The 22,001-nt window shown below is 45.2% G+C and overlaps 1 protein-coding gene across 9 annotated transcripts in view; it reads left to right on the top strand.

Annotated features, from left to right (window-relative positions):
• The window catches only part of LOC140736197 (protein CBFA2T2-like), a 189,594-nt gene that overhangs the window by 154,914 nt on the left and 12,679 nt on the right, over window positions 1-22,001 (top strand). For 8 of the 9 annotated variants that reach the window (XM_073062103.1, XM_073062101.1, XM_073062102.1 and 5 more), the window contains exons 9-10: window positions 1,363-1,431; window positions 18,118-18,308. In XM_073062103.1, coding sequence (XP_072918204.1) covers window positions 1,363-1,431; window positions 18,118-18,308 — 260 coding nt within the window. The remainder of the gene's footprint in view (window positions 1-1,362; window positions 1,432-18,117; window positions 18,309-22,001) is intronic. The other variant, XM_073062110.1, reaches the window with a different exon arrangement.

Raw genomic sequence — 22,001 nt, 5'->3', positions numbered from 1 at the left:
CTGCCCCTTTCCCACTCTCAGTCCACAACAGAGACCCTCATCAGAATCAGGTTTATCATCACTCACATAGGTCATGAGGTTAGTTAATATTGTAGCAGCAGGTGCTGCAGTGCATAAAATTAGTACAAAGGTCTTGGGCTCCTTAGCTAAATAAATGCACCCAAGACTTCTGCACAGTGCTGTATGTCCTATTTTCTATCTAAGCAAGTAGCTGCCGTAGAGTTGTAGTCATAGAGAGATTAATAATGAAAAAGGCCCCTCAGCCTATTGAGTCCATATCAACAATCAAACATCAATTCTACTTTGTCCTGGTCACCAAATTATAGGAAAGATGTCAACAAAATAGAGAGAGTACAGAGAAGATTTACTAGAATGTTACCTGGGTTTCAGCACCTAAGTTACAGGGAAAGGTTGAACAAGTTAGGTCTTTATTCTTTGGAGTGTAGAAGGTCGAGGGGGGACTTGATAGAGGTATTTAAAATTATGAGGGGGATAGATAGAGTTGACGTGGATAGGCTTTTTCCATTGAGAGTAGGGGAGATTCAAACAAGAGGACATGCGTTGAGAGTTAAGAGGCAAAAGTTTAGGGGTAACACGATGGGGAAATTCTTTATTCAGAGAGTGGTAGCTGTGTGGAACGAGCTTCCAGTAGAAGTGGTAGAGGCAGGTTCGATATTGTCATTTTTAAAAATTGGATAGGTATATGGACAGGAAAGGAATGGAGGGTTATGGGCTGAGTGCAGGTCGGTGGGACTAGGTGAGAGTAAGCGTTCGGGACGGACTAGAAGGGCCGAGATGGCCTGTTTCGGTGCTGTAATTGTTATATGGTTATATTCTTCCTCTCCTCATGATCTCATCAGCTCCCCGACGTTCTATCAGTCATCGACACTCCAGGATCAATTTTACCATGGCAGTCGGTTCACCAGTCCACACGTCTGGGATGTAAGAGGAAACCCACATGGTCACAGGGGAAATATGCAGACTAGACACAGAAAGCGAGAGAGTGCCCGATGTCTGGATTGAACCGAGTTTCTGGGTCTATCAGGTAGCAGCTCTGCTATTTGTTCCCCAGTGTTTGAAGTCTGCTAAAAGAAGGCAGATCTGACAGTGCAGCATGAGAGGGATCTGGCTCCACAAGCCACTGTGGAAAAGAGTAAACAGTTGATGTTTCAGGCTGAAACCTTTCAGTTGTCACTATATTGCCTGAGGAAGGAGACCTCTCCAATCCTCTGATGTCATCATTTGCCAGGATGCAGTGTTCCTCTCACTGAACCTGCTGTCTCCACCTGCATTGGAGACTCCTCTGGTGAAAGTATGGGGAATAGGCTTCCATTTACTTGAAGTTGATTTGTGTCTCTTTAGAGCTTCTTCGGGAGATCACTCACCGACCGGCGGCTGGCTACGTCCCCGATGACATCTGGAAAAAGGCAGGTAAGCCATACTGGAGATCATTTCGCCTCGCTTGGTTTAGATTACAGCAACTCGTCTGCTCTGAACATAAAAATCAGAGGGAACCGGAGCAGCGGTCCTGACCTTTAACCCTGTAAGGTTGTGGCTGACCCGCTTCCTCAGAGCCATTTTCCTTTGTTGTTTCCTATAGTGGGGGAGTCTAGGACCAGAGGACACAGCCTCAGAGTAGAAGGACGCCCCTTTAGAACACAGATGAGGAGGAATTTCCTTAGCCAGAGGGTGGTGAATCTGTGAAATTCAACATACAGACATCTGTGGAGGCCAAGTCATTGTAGGTTCTTGATTAATCAGGGTGTCGAGTTATGGGAAGAAGGCAGGAGAATGGGGTTGAGAGAGATGATAAATCAGCCATGATGGAATGGCAGAGTAGCCCGGATGGGCCAAATGGCCTAATTCTGCTCCTGTGTCTTACAGTCTTATGGACAGATTGCAATGACTGGGTCTCAACAACTATCTAGAGTAGAAAATCACAAAGGTTCACTACCTACCAAGTGAAAATCTCTTTTCATCTCAGTCTTAAATGTCCTAACACTTGTTCTCAAACTCGGCCCTACATAGTCCTCTATTTTTCTATCATCCGTGTGCCCATCTAGGAGTTATTTAAATGTCCTAACGTACCTGCCTCTGTCACCACCCCTGGCAAGGCACCCACCACTCTGTAAAAAACCTAAGGCGTAAGATATTTTCCCTCTATACTTTCCTCCAGTCTCTGACACCCCCCAGTATTTTCAATAGTTCCATTTAATGTCAGAGAATGCACACAGTATACAACCAGAAATTCTTACTCTCCCCAAAGAATGAATGACAGAAAAATATTAGAATCGCCACTCCCCCCCCCCCCAAACACAAGCAGCAGCAAAGCATCAACCCTTCCCCACTTGCTCCAGCAAGAAGCATCAGTGCCCACCAACCACCTCCTTTCCTGCAATCACCTTAAAATTATACCCCCTCTATTAGCTATTCCTGCCCTGGGAAAAGTCTCTGGCTATCCATTTGACGTGTACCTCTTATCTTCTTGTATGCCTGTATTAAGTCATCACTCGTCCTCTTTCGCCCCAAAGAGAAAAGCCCTACATTTCTCAACCTTTCTTCATAAGACGTGTTCTCTAATCCAGAAAGCATTCAGATAAATCTCCTTACTCGCTCTCTAAAGCTTCCACATCTTTCCTATAATGAGGCGACCAGAACTGGACACATTATTCCAAGTGTGGACTAATTAAAGTTTTGTAGAACTGCAATGGGACCTTTGGTGTGGAAACATCTCAATAGATGAGTGTAGTTATCCCCTTTTGTTGAAGAGCCTGATGACTGAGGGGTAGTAACTGTTCTTGAACCTGGTGGTGCGAGTCCTGAGGCTCTTGTACCTTCACCCTGATGGCAGTGAGAAAAGAGCATGGCCTGGATGGTATGGATTTTTGATGATGGATGCTGCTTACCTGTGACAGTGTTTCATGTAGAGGTTTTCAATGGTTGGGAGGGCTTTACCCATGTTGTACTGGGCTGAATCCACTACTGAGGTGACCTCTACATTAAATACCAGGTTTTTAATAAAATGTTTTGCAAGTTTGGATTTTTTTTGTCCACGTAAAGTTAATGGCATTAGATTAAAAAAGAAGCTTCACCTCCTGTTGGTGGTAATGAAAGGATAATATTAACATTGAAGAAAGACTACCAATAATGAACTGTGATACTTAGTCACTAAAATACCTTGGTGATCTGCCAGTCAACGTGGCCTTCCATTGGTCGGGGTCACCCATGGACGTTGTAGTCCAGCTCTGCGTGATATACAAGCCGGTGCAGTATGATATAGGGGGTAGGTTAGACAATAGACAATAGGTGCAGAAGTAGACCATTCGGCCCTTTGAGCCTGCACCGCCATTTTGAGATCATGGCTGATCATCTACTATCAATACCCGGTTCCTGCCTTGTCCCCACATCCCTTGATTCCCCTATCCATAAGATACCTATCTAGCTCCCTTCTTGAAAGCATCCAGAGAATTGGCCTCCACTACCTTCCGAAGCAGTGCATTCCAGACCCCCACAACTCTCTGGGAGAAGAAGTTTTTCCTTAACTCTGTCCTAAATGACTTACCCCTTATTCTCAAACCATGCCCTCTGGTACTGGACTCTCCCAGCACCTGGAACATATTTCCTGCCTCTATCTTGTCCAATCCCTTAATAATCTTATACGTTTCAATCAGATCCCCTCTCAATCTCCTTAATTCCAGCGTGTACAAGCCCAGTCTCTCAAACCTCTCTGCGTAAGACAGTCCAGACATCCCAGGAATTAACCTCGTGAATCTACACTGCACTTCCTCTACAGCCAGGATGTCCTTCCTTAACCCTGGAGACCAAAACTGTACACAATACTCCAGGTGTGGTCTCACCAGGGCTCTGTACAACTGCAAGAGGATTTCCTTACAATTCCCTTTGTAATAAAGGCCAACATTCCATTAGCCTTCTTCACTGCCTGCTGCACTTGCTCATTCACCTTCAGTGACTGATGAACAAGGACTCCTAGATCTCTTTGTATTTCTCCCTTACCTGACTCTACACCATTCAGATAATAATCTGCCTTCCTGTTCTTACTCCCAAAGTGGATAACCTCACACTTATTCACATTAAACGTCATCTGCCAAGTCTCTGCCCACTCACCCAGCCTATCCAAGTCACCCTGAATTCTCCTAACATCCTCATCACATGTCACACTGCCACCCAGCTTAGTATCATCAGCAAATTTGCTGATGTTATTCTCAATGCCTTCATCTACATCGTTGACATAAATTGTAAACAGCTGTGGTCCCAATACCGAGCCCTGTGGCACCCCACTAGTCACCACCTGCCATTCCGAGAAACACCCATTCACTGCTACCCTTTGCTTTCTATCTGCCAACCAGTTTTCTATCCATGTCAATGTCTTCCCCCTGATGTCCTGAGCTTTGATTTTACCCACCAATCTCCTATGTGGGACCTTATCAGATGCCTTCTGAAAATCGAGGTACACTACATCCACTGGATCTCCCCCGTCTAACTTCCTGGTTACATCCTCGAAAAACTCCAATAGATTAGTCAAGCATGATTTACCCTTGGCAAATCCATGCTGGCTCGGCCCAATCCTATCACTGCTATCTAAATATGCCACTATTTCATCCTTAATGATGGACTCTAGCATCTTCCCCACCACCGATGTCAGGCTGGCATTTCTCTGTTTTCTCCCTCCCTCCTTTCTTAAAAAGTGGGATAACATTAGCCATTCTCCAATCCTCAGGAACTGATCCTGAATCTAAGGAACATTGGAAAATGATTACCAATGCATCCGCAATTTCCAGAGCCACCTCCTTTAGTACCCTAGGATGCAGACCATCTGGACCTGGGGATTTGTCAGCCTTCAGTCCCATCAGTCTACTCATCACCGTTTCTTTCCTAATGTCAATCTGTTTCATTTCCTCTGTTACCCTATGTCCTTGGCCCATCCATACATCTGGGAGATTGCTTGTGTCTTCCCTAGTGAAGACAGATCTAAAGTACTTATTAAATTCTTCTGCCATTTCTCTGTTTCCCATAACAATTTCACCCAATTCATTCTTTAAGGGCCCAACATTGTTCTTAACTATCTTCTTTCTCTTCACATACCTAAAAAAGCTTTTGCTATCCTCCTTTATATTTCTGGCTAGCTTGCATTTGTACCTCATTTTTTCTCCCCATATTGCCTTTTTAGTTAAGTTCTGTTGTTCCTTAAAAACTTCCCAATCATCTGTCCTCCCACTCACCTTAGCTCTGTCATACTTCCTTTTTTTTAATGCTATGCAATCTCTGACTTCCTTTGTCAACCACTGTGGCCCCTTTCCCCCCTTTGAATCCTTCCTTCTCTGGGGGATGAACTGATTTTGCACCTTGTGCATTATTCCCAAGAATACCTGCCATTGCTGTTCCACTGTCTTTTCTGGTAGGCTATCCGTCCAGTCAACTTTGGCCAGCTCCTCCCTCATGGCTCCATAGTTTCCCCTGTTCAACTGCAACACTGACACCTCCGAGCTGCCCTTATCCTTCTCAAATTGCAGATAAAAACTTATCATATTATGATCACTACCTCCTAATGGCTGCTTTGCTGCAAGATCGCTTATCAAATCCTGCTCATTACATAACACTAAATCCAGAATAGTCTTGTCCCTGGTCGGCTCTCGTACAAGCTGTTCCAAGAATGCATCCCGTAGGCACTCTACAAACTCCCTATCCTGTGGTCCAGCACCAACCTGATTCTCACAGTTCACCTGCATGTTGAAATCCCCCATAACTACTGCGACATTACCTTTGCCACATGCCAATGTTAACTCCCTATTCAACTTGCACCCAATATCCATGCTACTGTTTGGTGGCCTGTAGACAGCACCCATTTGGGTCCTTTTGCCCTTATTGTTCCTCAGTTCTATTCACACAGACTCTACTTCTCCTGACCCTATGTCCCCCCTTGCAAAGGACTGAATCTCATTCCTCACCAACAGGGCCACCCCACCCCGTCTGCCCACATTTCTGTCCCTACGATAGCACGTATACCCTTGTACATTCATTTCCCAGGTCTGATCTCCCTGCAGCCATGTCTCCGTTATCCCAACAACATCATAGTTACCCATTCGCACCTGAGCTTCAAGCTCATCCGCCTTATTTCTGACACTTCGTGCATTCAGATATAGAATTTTTAGCCCGTTTCTCCTCTCTCTGTTTGAATCGCTGCCTATTGTGCTTAACCCAGCTCCCCGAACTCCCATCGGGCTATACGCCCCTAGAATTTTGTTGTCCTTCCTAAATTTACTTATTCTTTTAACACATTTAACTTCATGTTCTGTCAGACCATCCCTCTGTACATGTGCTTTTAATGTACAATGAATTTAGGTTCCTTATCACTTGTTCCGCCTCACATTTCTCTACTACACACTTAATATTCTGGAACCGTGTAGTCCCCACCTGTCCTTTATTCTTCCTCTCGCTATCCTCTCTCACATTCTGGATCCCCGCCCCCTGCAAATTTAGCTTAAACCCCCCCCCCCCCCCAAGAAGCACTAGCAAACTTCCCTGCGAGAATGTTAGTACCACTCCAGTTCAGGTGTAAACCGTCCCTTCGGAACAGATCCCACCTTCCCTGGAACAAAGCCCAATTATCTACAAACCTGAAGCCCTCCCTCCTGCACCATCCTCTCAGCCATGTATTAATCTGTATAATCTTTCTGTTCCTTGCCTCATTCACACGTGGCACAGGTAGCAATCCTGAGATTGTTACCCTGGAGGTCCTGCTCTTCAGCTTCGCACCTAACTCCCTGAACTCCCTACGCAGGACCCCCTCACTCATCCTACCCACGTCATTGGTCCCTATATGGACCACAACATCTGGATTCTTGCCCTCTCTCTCGAGAATAACTTGCACCCGATCTGAGATGTCTTGGACCCCGGCTCCAGGGAAGCAACATACCATCTGAGACTCCCAATCTTCCCTACAAAATCTCCTATCCGCCCCCCTGACTATAGAATCCCCTATCAATACCGCTCTCTTCTCTTCCCTCCTCCCCTTCCTAGTCAAGGGTCCAACCTCAGTGCCAGAGACAGGACCACTGCAGCTTGTTCCTGGTAGGTCATCCCCACCAACAGTATCCACAACGGTATACTTATTTTTGATGGGAACAGCCACAGGGGTGCTCTGCTCTCTCTGTCTGCTCCCCCTGCCTCTCTTGACTGTCACCCATTTGCCTACCTCCTGTCTTTTCGGTGTGACTACCTCCCGATAACTCTTATCTATCTCTACCTCTGCCTCCCGAATGATCCGTAGTTCATCCAGCTCCTGCTCCAATTCCCTAACTCGGTCTGATAGGAGCTGCAGCTGGATGCACCTATTGCAGGTGTGGTCATCAGGGACAACTGTGTTGACCCTGACCTCCCACATACTGCATACGGAGCACACCACTGCTCTAACTGTCTCCCCCATTACCTGATCCTAGATTAGTCAGAATAAATGAATTTAGGTTCCGTTAATATCAGAGAATGTATACAGTATACAACCTTAAATTTATACTCTTCACAGACATCCGTGCAACAAGGGACCCCATAGAATGAATGGTAGGACATCGAAGCCCCGAAACCACCCCCCCGACCCTTCGCAGAAGCAGCAAGCATCAACCTCCCATTCCCCCCTTGCACTCACACGAGCAAAATCCCTGACTCCTATCCCCAACCCCCACTCCGTGCAAGCGACAGCCGAATCCCCCTAAAGAGACCTTAATCTAGAGTTCATCAGAACTGCATCAAAACCCAACGCTTTGGTATCACCGACAGGCTTTCCCGCTCCAGCGATGGATCGCTCCTGCGACAGTATGAGGGGAGACCGGCAACTCGCCGTTCCGATGTTACAATCTTCCACGTTGCTTCTCCGAACCCGCGGTGGGAATCACTCGAGTACAGGGAGCTAGGGGCATAACAAATCATTGGCTCTCGGTGCTTGACGAGCTAGGTCACTATGTGCTCACACCTGCAGGACAGGGTACTTCTGTTCTCTTTGTGCCTGGTAAATAATACAGTTTGAAGACAATTAAATGAGCTGCTGGTTGTGCCTTTTCAACCCAGAGGTCAGGATATGATTTGTGCTCTTGAAAGTGCAACCTTAACAATAAGGTTATATTTAATTCTACGTACACTAGCTGGAGTGTTCAGTTAGATTGTATATCCTAGAACTTGGAACAAGTTGAGCATATTGTTCACAAAATTTAGACCAATTTTCCAGAACACTTCCCAGCATTTCCTTTGTCAGAAGAGACCGGATAAGCTAAGTTTGTTTTCTTGGAGTACAGAAGGCTAAAGGGGAGCTCTGAGAGAGGCTTGTAAAATTATGTGAGGTGGTTAGATAGGGTCGAGAGCAAAAATCCTTTTCCTGTCCATAGAAACAGGTTCCATCAGGGTTAGAGGCTAAGCCACACGTGAAGGCCAGGAGCTGGACTTGGTTGTCAAAGACTATTTGAGGCGCACGCCATTGGGAGCATCTAATAAGTCGATCAGGGGTTCCCAACCTTTTTTATGCCATGGACCCTTACCATTAACAGAGGGGTCCAGATTGGGAAGCCTTGGTGTAGAAGGAGCTTATCCCCATTGCCATCCCCCTGCTGCTATAACAACCATAAGGACCTGCCAGAAAGGCATACAGTCAAAACTTATTGCCAGCTTCGTTTCATCCTGAGGATGAGTGAAGGTATTATATAAATGCGGAAGAGCAATAGTTGGATAATTGAATGTTCATACCACTGGGTTGTAGACTATCCAGGTGGAAAATGAAGTGCTGCTTTTGTAGTTTATGTTTTTATTCTCACATTGGCAGCAACAAAAGCCAAGGACTGACAGTTTGGTGTGGGTGAGTTTGGCTTTACACTGCCAACAGGGAAATCATAGACGCGAGAGATTTTGCCACTGCTGGAGGTCCAAAGTAACACACACAAAATGCTGGAGGAACTCAGCAAGTCAGGCAGCATCTATGGAAAAGAGTAAACTGCAATGTTTTAGGCTGATATCCTTTTCATCAGGACTGGAAAGGAAGGGGATAAGAAGGTGGGGAGAGGGGAGGAGGACAAGATAGAGGGTGATAGGTGAAGCCAGGTGTGTGGGGGAAGGGGGATGAAATAAGAAGCTGGAAGGTGATCGGTGAAAGGGCTGGAGAAGAGGGAATGTGTTAGGAGGGAGAGTGGACCATGTGAGAAAGGGAGAGAAGAGGGGCACCAGGGGGAGGTTATAAGCAGTTGAGGAGAAGAAGTAAGAGGCCAGAGTGGAGAATTGAAGAAGAGGAAAGTGGGAGGGGAATTGTAAGATGGAAAAATCAATGTTCATGCCATCTGGTTGGATGCTGCCTAGATGGATATGAGGTGTTGCTCCTCTACTCTGAGAGTGACCACAGTGTGGCTATGGAGCAACATGTCGGAACAGGAATGGTAATAGGAATTAAAATGGTTGGCTTCTGGGACATCCTGCTTTTTGCAGATGGAGCTGAGGTGTTTGACAAAGCTGCCCTCAATCTACTTTGGGTCTTACCAATGTGGAGGAGGCCACATCATGAGTAGCAGATACTGTAGACGACCTCAGCAGATTTGCAGGTGAAGTGTTGCCTCACGTGGAAGGACTGCTTGGGGCCCTGAATGGAGGTGAATGGGCAGGTTTTGCTGTTCTGTCACAGAATGCCAGGAGAGAAATAATAGGTCAAAGTGTGGGAATGTAAATACAGTCTCCCTGGAGATAGTAGATACAATAGATTCTGCAGATGCTGGAAATCCAGAGTAACACACCCAAAATGCTGGAGGAACTCAGCAGGAACTTGACGCTAATTGTTTATTCATGCGCATAGATTCTGCCTGATCTGATGAGTTCCTCCAGCATTTCGTGTGTATTTCCCTCGAGGTGGTGCATTTATTTCAGGGGATGATATGTATGAATGTGGCACAGGATTCAAGGGGTAAATGACACAGATAAATAAATCATTGGCTGGTAGGGCTAACGTAAAAATAAAATCTCTGGTGCTCCCTTCCTGGGAAGGGGGTGGGAGGGAGGGAAGGGAGAGAGAGATGAAAGAAAGAAGAATTATTCAAACTTGACTGAGCTACAGTTAGGATACAAAAGCATATAAAGGCCATTCAGGTGATTTATAACGATCATGTCAGAACAGGGTGGTTTTCCTTTCCAGGAAAGCTTAACAGTCCTGAAGTTATTTTGCCAAAAACTGAGCAAGCACATTACAGAGGCGTTTACCAAGTGTTTGGCAAAAGCACCTCCACTAGCTGGAGAAACTGCAATGTAAAATTATCCTTAGTAAACCTTACGGGATCTTTGTTCAAGTTCAATGTAGATGTATGCCACCACATACCAACCTGAGATTCTTCCTGTGGGCATACTCGATAAATCCAGTAACCATAATAGAATCAATGAAAGGCCGTACCCAACAGGGCCGACAACCAGAGTGCAAAAAACAACAAATACAAAAAGAAAGAAGAAGAAAGGGGGGAAATAATTAATTTACTAACTGGTTAATACAGCATAATAAAAAATTAAATAAATTGAATGAGTAACCAAACTAATAAATACATTTATTTGTTGAGAGAATATAAGGAGGTTGGGGCTGAGAAGGAAAATTGATCAGCCACAATGAAATGGCAGAGCAAACTCAATGGTCACATGATCTAATTCTGCTCCTATATCTTATAAATAAATAAGCAAAAAATATCAAGAACGTGAGATGAAGAGTCCTTGAAAATGAGTCCATTGGTTGTGGGGACATTTTAATGATGGGGCAAGTGCAGTTGAGTGAAGTTATCCCCTTTGGTTCAAGAGCCTAATGGTAGACGGGTACTAACTGTTCCTGAACTCTGGTGGTGTGAGTCATGAGCTTCCTGTACCTTCTTCCTGATGGCAGCTGGAAGAGGAGAGCGTGACCTGGTTGGTGGTGGGGATCCCTGATGGTGGACGCTGCTTTCCTGCGACAACACCCTGTGTAGATGTGTTCAGTGATGGGGAGGGCTTTTCCCGTGATGGACCGGGCCGTATACACTACTCTGTAAGATTTTCCGTTCAAGGGCAGTGTTGTTCCCATACCAAGCTGTGATGCAGCCATTCAATATACTCTCCAGCACACATCTTAACCACTAGTTAACACTTAATTGCCACCCAGTGATTTGGGTGTGGATAACAATGTCACTTCACTAAGAAAGTGGTTCATTTAAAGACCGGGACAAACTTATGAAAGTAATTACAACACCTAAACATCAGAAATGCAGGGAGTGGATCAGTTCAAAAGAAATTTATTATTGAAGTACGTATATGTCACCCTATACTACCCTGAGATTTATTTTCTTGCAGGCATTCACAATAGAATAAAGAAATACAGTAGAATCAATGAAAAACCACATAGGCAAGTTTTTCAGAACGTAGAACAGAGGAACAGGCCCTTTGGCCTAAAATGCTGCACCAAATAGTGAAGCCAATGTCAGCTAATCCCTAATCCCTGCGTAATGTTCTTGTGTCTTCATGCTCTGCATTTGCACGAACCTGCCTAATAGCCTCTTATCAGCTCAATTGTATCTGCCTTCATGACCACCCTTAGCAGCACATTCCAGGCACCCACCCTGCACATCTTTGGACTCCCCCTCTCATCTTGGGCATATCCCCTCAAGTTTTAGACATTTTGACCATAGAAAGGGGCACTGGCTGTCGATCTCATAATTATGTGTTTCAATTTATTCTCAGTCACACAGAACAAGATTGACTGATGGGAATAAGTCTGAAATGAAGTTTTTACTCTTTGCAGCTTAAATCCAACTGGAATTTCATGGGGGTGGGGAAGAGAGAATAGTTTATTTTATTCAGAGATACAGCACAGTACAGGCCCTTCCGGACCAATGAGCCCAGACCGTCCAATTACACCCATGTGGCCAGTGAAACTACTAATCTGTACATCTTTGGGCTGTGGGAGGAAACGGGAGCACCCAGAGGAAACCAGTTTAGTCACAGAGAGAACACAAACTCTCTTTACAAACAGCAGCAGGAATTGAACCCAGTTCACTGGTGCAGAAATCTTCTGCCTGGTGGGAGGGGCAGAAGAGAGAATGTCCAGCGTTGGAAGGAGTTATGTCTTGTAACTTCAAAACATTAAATTAATTCAAAAGGAAAACATTGGGGTCTGGGAATACGGGTCTGACTGAGTCTTTACTTTTAGCAAAAGGCACGTACATTTCACGCAGTGTGCAATTAATGTATTTATACATATAGCCTGTAATTAATTATTAAACACAATACTTAATCGAACAATATATACACACAAGATTACTCAAGTGTTACTGAAATATCAAATACACAACAGAAGGGTCTTTGATTTTGTTGGCTGCTTCACTGAGGCAGTGAGAAATGTAGAAGAGGCCACGGTGGGGAGGCTGGCTTTTGTGATGGAACTGAGCTACGTTTCCAACTCGGCAATTTCTTGCAGTCTTGGGCAGGACAGTTTCCGTATCGAGCCATGATGCATCCAGATAGGATGCATTCAATTGGGCATCTCTAAAGATTGCTGAGCATTTGCTGGATTTCCTCAGTTTTCTGAGGATATAGAAGTGCTGGTTAGGTGAAGGGCCTGCTTTCCATGGTCTTTCCTTTTGATTCTGCAAGATATCACACAGCTCTGTGAGGGCTCAGTGGTGGTGATGGGGGGTTCTTGGGAACTTGTGTGAGATGGAGCCTGCCTTGAACAGGAAAGAGTGTGCATGTGTGAGGGCGTCGGTGTGCAGACGAGGGTGGAAACTCAGCGAAGATGAAAAATACAAGCAGCAGGGAAAGCACCCAGTGTTGATCATGTGAGTTTGCAGTTTTGATGTTTCCTCTAACGGTCGGGTAGTTTGACAGCTGGCGGAGAAAGGCTCGATGTCTTCGTACCAGACGGCATTCCATTCCGCGGGGGAGGGGAGAGACGGAGCGAAAAAGAGCAGAGGGTGGAAGGAAGAATTCTGTCGCGCTGTCTCACCTGCAGAAGACGCACCATCTGCCAACCCAGAGCGGAATTAGCGCCAAAGTCTCACTCTGTCCTGGCAACTTCTGGGCGCTTGGTTCCGTGAGAGAGTGTGTGTGTGTGTCATTGCCATCTGCAGCTGGTAACCATATCACACTCTTCTCAAGCACCTGCCACTCTTTATTCATTTGTTGTCCGCTGGACGGGTAAGGGATCACGATGCTTACGTTAACTGCGTTGACATCCAGTTGTCCGGCCCAGATGCCCAAGTTCGAATCTGATCACATCACCGGACCATTGGGTTTAAAAAAAAATTCTACTTGTAGATTAAAAATCAAAATCAAAACTGTAGGTGACGTTTCAAGAGGCAGCAGAGGCTGGAACCTGGAGCAACATGCAATCAGCTGGAGGAACTCAACGGGACAAACAGCAACTGTGGGAGAAAGGACCTAGAACATAGAACACTACAGCATAGTACAGGCCCTTCGGCCCGCATTCTTGTGCCAACCTTATAAGCTACTCTAAGCTAATTGTACATAGCCCCCGTTTTTCAAACATGCATGTGCCTTTTTAAGAGTCTCTTACATGTCCCACATGTATCTACCCCAACCACCACCCCTGGCAGTGTGTTCCATGCACCCACCACTCTCAGTGTAAATATCTTACCTCTGACATCCCATTCCCCCCCCCCCCATTCTTTCCTCCATGCCCCCTGGTATTAGCCATTTCACCCTGGAAAATAGTCTCTCTGGCTAGGCACTTGGTCTATGATTTATATCATCTTTTAGACCATAAGACATAGGAGTAGAATTAGGCCATCTGGCCCATCGAGTCTGCTCCGCCATTCAATTATGGCTCCTTCTCCTCCTCAACCCCAGTTCCTGACCTTCGCCCCGTAACCTTTGATGCCATGTCCAATCAAGAACCTATCAATCTCTGCCTTAATACACCCAACGACCGGTCCTCCACAGCTGCACGTGGCATCAAATTCCACAAATTCACCACCGTTTGGCTAAAGAAATTTCTCCGCATCTCTGTTTTGAAAGGGCGCCCCTTTATCCTGGGGCTGTGCCCTCTTACATCCTTTCCACATCCACTCTGTCTAGGCTTTTCAACATTCGAAAGGTTTCAATGAGATCCCCTCTCATTCTTCTGAATTTCAGCGAGTACAGACCCTGAGCCATCAAATGTTCCTCATCAAATCCTTTCATTCCTGGAATCACCCTTATGAACCTCCTCTGGATCCTCTTCTATGCCAGCACATCTTTTCTAACATGAGGGACCCAAAACTGTTCACAATACTCAAGGTGAGACTTCACCAGTGCCTTATAAAGCCTCAGAATCACATCCCTGCTCTTGTATTCTAGACCTCTTGAAATGAATGGCACTTGCCTTCCTCACCACTGACTCAACCCACAAGTTAACCTTTAGGGTGTTCTGCACAAGGACTCCCAAGTCTCTTTGCATCTCTGAATTTTCTCCCCATTTAGAAAATAGTCCGCAGATTTATTTCTACTACAAAAGTGCAAGACCATGCATTTTCCAACATGGTATTTCAATTGACACTTTCTTGCCCATTCTCCTAATCTGTCTATGTCCTTCTGCATCCTACCTGTTTCCTCAACACTACCTGCCCCTCCACTAATCTTGGTATCACCTGCAAACTTGGCAACAAAGCCATCTGCCGGTTAACTGTCGGCTAACTATTACTTGGATTGCACTACCTGTATGTATAATCTATATTTTCATTTATATTTATCATTATTATTGTTATGAGCAGAGAGACAACATCTGCCGGAAGTAAATTCCTTGTATGTGCATAGGTACTTGGCGATTAAAGTCTGATTCTGATTCTGATCTATTCCATCATCCAAATCATTGACATACAGCATAAATAGAAGTGTTCCCAACACCGACCCCTGTAGAACACCACTAGTCACTGGCAGCCAACCAGAAAAGGATCCTGTTATTCCCACTCACTGTCTGCTATCGATCAGCCAATGCACTATCCATCTTAGTAACTTTCCTGTAATACCATGGGCTCTTAACTTGGTAGACAGCCTCATGTGTGGCACCTTGTCAAAAGCCTTCTGGAAAGTCCAAATGTACAACATCCACTGCATCTCCTTTATCTATCCTACTTGTAATCTCCTCAAAGAATTCCAGCAGGTTCATCAGGCAGGATTTTCCCTGAAGGAAACCATACTGACTTCGTACAATCTTGTCCTGTGTCACCAAGTACTCCATCACCTGATTCTTAACAATTGGCCCTAACATCTTCCCAATGTCTGAGGTCAGGCTAACTGGTCTATAATTTTCTTTCCTTCTATCGAGTTATCTCTCATCCTTCTTCACTCCAAAGAAAGAAGTCGACAATTGTTTCAAATTGAATTTGAAAAGAATAGTTTTCCCACAGATGCTGCTCGCCCTGCTGAGTATCCCCCGCCAGACTGACTGTGGCAGAAAGCTGCAGGAGCTGGAAATCTGAAATATGCCTCAGTGGCAAAATGGTGCAGATGGTCGAGTCACTGCCTCACAACGCCAGAGTCCTGGGTTCAATCCCAACCTCGGGTCTCGCTATAACCGTGTGGGGGTTCCTCCGGGTGCACTGGTTTCCTCCCACGTCCCGCAGTTGTGTGGATGAGAAGGTCAATTGGCCACTGTAAGTTATCCCCCTTCATCTTTACTTTAAGTGAGGTGCACCTGTATCACGTGGTAACTTGATGACGTATGCCATTTACGTATTTTTACATATAATTGGCAATTAAGTATTTAAACAAGCAAGAGTGCTTAATCAGCCAATATATATACCTGTATATGCAAGATCACCCAAATATTTTTGAAATATTAAATACATAGTTATTAAATACTAATTCGGGGTAGTGGCTAGGTTAACACCTCACTTGCACCAACAATCGGGGCTCAATTTCCACCACTGTTTGTACGTTCTCCCCGTGACCGTGTGAGTTTCCGTGGGTTAGAGTTAGTAAGTTGTGGACATGCTGTGTTGGCACCGGAAGCAAAACAATGCTTACGGGCTGCCCTCTGCACATTCTCACTGATTTGCTTTGATACAAAATGGCGCATTTCACTGTAAGTTTTGAGGTTTTGGTGTAGCTGTGATCAAAATTTATTTATTTTTGCCTGCTGTCGTTTAGGGGGGCAGTGAAGGGCCTCAATCTCTGTCTGCAAAGAAATATTCTTCATTGCTGTCTCTGTAACAATTATTTTTTTGACCAGTCAGTGTTATTAGCCCTGAGCTGAGCTGAAACTGATGGACCACTCTTTTTCTGGCCTCCACCCTTTGGCCTGTTTGGCATGGATGACCCTACCAAGAGCCAAAGCATAAAGCCCTGACCCCAGCCAACATGGCTGTCTGGATCATTGAGGCAGACAGGTTTCTATACCATGACAAGGTGGTGGTCCTCTTGGACGATTTGATAAATAAAGAGAATTTTAATGAATCTGAAGCGTATATGTAATGAACTTCGGTAGAGGCCGGTTCCATTACAACAAAATGGCTACTTGAATAGGAAAGGTCTAGAACAGGGTTTCTTAACCATTTTTATACCATGGACCACTTGAGCAGTCCGGTGAAGCCTATGGGCCTCTTCTCAGAATAATATATTTAAATATATAAAATAAAATACTTAGGATTACAAAATAAACCAATGATATAGAAATAATACAGGTATCAAAATATTTAAAAATACACATCTGTGATATAGTAATATATGTGCTTTATTAATGCATTAAATAGCAAGACCATACATTTAAAATACAAGTTAAAATTAAATCTTATTTTGTAAAGACACATCAGTGTGAAGGCTGTTGTTGCTCAGCTTGATGAAGAACATTAATCTATGGGGGTGGTCTTTGACAAAGCCACTCTCAGGTCACGTTGGACATCCAGTCGCAGGTCTGCCCAATAGTTGGCCAGCTATGTCACTCAGACACAAGATTGCGATCGCGTTCAGCCTAGCGGGGGTGGAGGTCTAATAGCTACCATAATTTCAAGGTAGTGATAAGTGTGTGCCATAATCAATATTTTGAGATATTTCTAACAACTGTGATATGGTATGAAAATATCTGTATTTTCTATTGATGACGAAGTCACAGGTAAAGTTAATACTACTGTGGTCTGTTGCCTACGTTCATCATTGAAGGAAATGCTAAATTTCAGTAGAAGGTTAGTGAAAATAAAGATGTAATTTTTTTCCCATCCAAGTTCACGGACCGCCTTGAATCTATCCATGAACCCGTGATTAAGAACCCCTTGGTTTTGAAGAACATTGGTCAAGCAGTCAAATGGGATTACTATAGATAGTCATCTTGGTTAGCATGGACAACTAGGGCTGAAAGGCTTGTTTCCATACAGTGTAACTCTATTATCTATCAAATAATCCTTGTTTCTTTAATCAATCCATGTAACTTCCTGGAATCAGTTCAAAAAGGCATTCTGTTCCATCTGTAAAACCTTTGCACCTTTCCTAAAGAAATGGGCACTAGAAATTTTCCTTTTCCCTTTAGCTATACACTCAGTGGCCACTTTATTAGGTGCAGGCGTGGAACCTGGCGTGGTCTCCTGTTGCTGTACACCATTGTTGTAACAAGTGTTTATTTGAGTTACCGCCATCTTCCTGTCAGCTTGAGCCCGTCTGGCCTGACGTCTCTCATTAACAAGGACTGCCTTCCTCTGGATGAGTTTTGTTCATCGCACCATTCTCGGTAAGCTCTACTACAGACTCTCGTGAGTGAAACCCCCAGAAGATCGGCAATTTCTGAGATACTCAAACTACCCCGTACGGCACCAGCGATCATTTCACAGTCAAAGTCACTTAGATCAGATTTTTTCGCCATTCTGATGTTTGGTCTGAACAACAGCTGAGCCTCTTAACCATGTCTCCATGTTTTTATACATTGAGTTGCTGCCACATAAATTGGTTGATAAGATATCTGCTCTGCCAAGCTGGTGGACCTGACAAAGTGGCTTCTGAGTATATGATTACTTTTCACCAGCCATTCCTGTTCAGGGAATTGCTTCCTTTCTCTCTGCCGCGTGTCAGAGTCCTTCGTTACTCTGAGCAGCCAGTGTGGCCGTCTCTTAGCGATGTTTCTTTCTTTCCCTGGGGGAGCAGAGGAAGCCGTCAACGAGGTGAAGCGCCAGGCTGTGTCGCAGCTGCAGAAAGCCGTGACCGAGGCCGAGCAGAAAGCCTACGAGATGATAACAGCAGAGAGGGCCAAGATGGAGCAGAAGATAGCTGATGCCAAACGACAGGCGGCCGAGGACGCTTTCACAGTCATCAACGAACAGGAAGACACCAGTGAGGTAGGATGTCGCCCTCCTGTCACTCCTCCTTGGTTAGCACAGTGGCTCAGGAGCAGTGATCCCCTTCCCTTCTCCCCCAGCACTTCTCAGCATCACTTGACCGGTTTGGTCAGTGACCCGCTCTCCATCTCATGTCCACCACCCCGCAGATGTTCAGTCCAGGGGTCGTTACCAGGCAGAGACCATCCTGAGGTCAGAGGTCAGACAAGAGACCCCCCCACATGCTCTCACTAACTGAGAGTACAGCTGTTGATACTAATCTAAAGCCCTTGAAAGGTTTATTGGGGATCCTTGGGTGTCAGAATCAGAATCAGGTTTATTATTGTCAACGTCTTTGTACAGACATTCGCACAAAAGGTAGTGGATTCGGTCCAGTACACCATGGGTAAAGCCCTCCTAGTCACTGAGCAATTCTACATGAAACACAGTTGCAGGAAAGCAGCATCCATCATCAGGGACCCCCACCACCCTGGACATGCTCTCTTCTCGCTGCTGCCATCGGGTAGAAGGTACAAGAGCCTCAGGACTCGCACCACCAGGTTCAAGAACTGTTATTACCCTCAACCATCAGGCTCTCGAATAGAAGGGGATAACTACGCTCACTTGCCCCATCATTGAGATGTTCCTACAGCCAATGATCTCACTTTTAGGACTCTTTATCTAATTATCTCATGTTCTCATTATTTATTGGTACTTATTTATATTTGCACCTGCACACTTTGTTGCTTTCTGCACTCTGATTGACCTTTCATTGATTCTGGTATAGTTGTTATTCAACAGATTTGCTGAGTAAGCCCGCAGGGAAATGAATCTCAGGGTTGTGTGTGGTGACATGTATGTACTCTGATACTTTGTACTTTCTTCGTACTGTTCACATGGAAGGACTGCACAAAGCTGTCATCGTCAGATTTGACGGACAGCCGATCAATCAATCATAAGATGTGAAACTTGTTTTACTTTTGCGGCAGCAATGCATTGCAAAGACATAAAAGGACTATAAATTACAAAGCATTATAAATGATGCTATTACAGCACCAACCCGGGTTCAGTTCTGCCACTGTGTGTGTGAGAAGTTTGTACGTTCTCCCCATGACCACGTAGGTTTCCTCTGGGTGATACAGCTTCTTCCCACAGTCCAAAGGTGTGCGGGTTGTAGGTTAATTGCTCACATGAGTATAATTGGGCGGCGTGAGCTCGTTGGGTAAAGTGCCAGTTACAGGTGATCCCAACCTTTTTTATACTGTGTACCAATACCATTAAGCATGGGATCTGTGGATCCCAGGTCAGGAACCCCTGATTTAGTGAGAAAATAATAAATGGGACAGAATTATGAGGTGTTGTTCATGGGTCTGTGCACTGCGAAAGCTGAGGGACTGATATCAGGTTCTTTCTCTTTCCCAGTTATTCTCTGGGTGAATTGGTGTCACGGGTAGGCGACCTGCTGCATTACAGCTCCGGTGACCTGGCTGGGCTCAGTCCTGACTCCTGGTGCACCCGTCTGGAGAGTTTGCATTGCCTGGGTGCTCCGGTTTCCTCCCACAGCCCAAAGACTATGAGCTACAGGAGCAGAATTAGGCCATTCAGCCCAATGAGCCACCATTAACGACCTGGATGTGGGGGTGGGGGGGGGAGTTGGCAAGTTTGCAGGCGACAGAAAGGTTGGTGGTGTTGTAGATAGTGTAGAGGATTGTCGAAGATTGCAGAGAGACATTGATAGGATGCAGAAGTGGGCTGAGAAGTGGCAGATGGAGTTCAACCCAGAGAAATGTGAGGTGGTACACTTTGGAAGGACAAACTCCAAGGCAGAGTACAAAGTAAATGGCAGGATACTTGGGAGTGTGGAGGAGCAGAGGGATCTGGGGGTACATGTCCACAGATCCCTGAAAGTTGCCTCACAGGTAGATAGGGTAGTTAAGAAAGCTTATGGGGTGTTAACTTTCTTAAGTCAAGGGATAGAGTTTAAGAGTCACGAGGTAATAATGCAGCTCTGTAAAACTCTAGTCAGGCCACACTTAGAGTACTGTGTCCAGTTCTGGTCGCCTCACTATAGGAAGGATGTGGAAGCATTGGAAAGGGTACAGAGGAGATTTACCAGGATGCTGCCTGGTTTAGAGAGTATGGATTATGATCAGAGATTAAGGGAGCTAGGGCTTTACTCTTTGGAGAGAAGGAGGATGAGAGGAGACATGATAGAGGTATACAAGATATTAAGAGGAATAGACAGAGTGGACAGCCAGCGCCTCTTCCCCAGGGCACCACTGCTCAGTACAAGAGGACATGGCTTTAAGGTAAGGGGAGGGAAGTTCAAAGGGGATATTAGAGGATGGTTTTTCACTCAGAGAGTGGTTGGTGCGTGGAATGCACTGCCTGAGTCAGTGGTGGAGGCAGATACACTAGGGAAGTTTAAGAGATTACTAGACAGGTATATGGAGGAATTTAAGGTGGGGGGTTATATGGGAGGCAGGGTTTGAGGGTCGGCACAACATTGTGGGCCGAAGGAATAGAATCAGTGAAAGACCCCACCCAATAGAGCAGACGAGCAATCAGTGTATAAAGGGAAAAATAATAATGTGCTGTACTATTCCATCATGGCTGATTTTCCCGCCTTCTTCCTCTATTCCTTTACTCCTTTACCAATCAAGGACCTGTCGATTTCTGCCTTAAATATGTCCATGATATGTGGGTTGGTAGGTTAATTGGCCATTGTAAATTGTGCCTGGTGTGTAGGTGAGTGGTGCGATTGATGGTGATGTGGGGAGGATATAAAATGGGAATTATGTAAATAGATTGACCAGCCAAGGGGTCAATTTCTGGTACCTCCCCACCATCGAGGACATCTTCAGTAGCAATGCCTCAAGAGGTTGGCATTCATCATTAAGGATCCTCACCATGCCTTCTTCTCATTGCTACCATCAGGACTCTGAAGACACCCAACTCAGTGCATTAGGAACCCATTTCACAGTCAGATTTCTAAATAGACCATGAACCTCTGAACACCGCCTCACTTTTTGCTCTCTGTACACACTTTTTTTTTATGTTTCTTCTAGTAACAATGGTAATTTTCAATGTATTTCACTGTATCACAGCCGCAAAACAAAAGAAATTTCATGCCGTACCGTGTGTGGGTGATAATAGGTCTGATACTGACTCTGAAAGGAGCGAGGGTTTGCGTTTGCTGAGGGGCCTCTCACAGCTCCTTTTCCAGGTTCCCCAGAAGCCCTTCCGATTAATGAAGGACTCTTCAAAATTCGAAGTGAAATTAGTATTAAAGTACATACATATGTCACCGTATGCAACCCGGAGATTCATTTTCTTGCAGGCATACTCAATAAATCCAATAGCCATGATAGAATCTGTGAAAGACCCCACCCAACAGGGCAGACGAGCAATCAGTGTATAAAAGGAAAAATAATAATAATAATACATAAACAATTAATATTGATAACATGAGATGAAGAGTCCTTGAAAGTGAATCCATAGGTTGTGGGAGCATTTCAGTGATGGGGCAAGTGAAGCCGGTTCAAGAGCCTGATGGTTGAGGGGCGATAACTGTTCCTGAATCTGTTGGCGTGAGCCCTGAGGCTCTTGTACCTTCTTCTTGATGGTAGCAGCGAAAAGAAAACGTACTCTGGGCGGTGGGGGTTGTAGATGCTCGATGCTGCTTTCCTGCAACAGCACTCCGTGTAGCTGTGC

This window comes from Hemitrygon akajei, chromosome 11 (assembly GCF_048418815.1).
Source record: "Hemitrygon akajei chromosome 11, sHemAka1.3, whole genome shotgun sequence".
Lineage (NCBI taxonomy): Eukaryota > Metazoa > Chordata > Chondrichthyes > Myliobatiformes > Dasyatidae > Hemitrygon > Hemitrygon akajei.
This window is presented reverse-complemented; position numbering and strand designations above follow the sequence as displayed.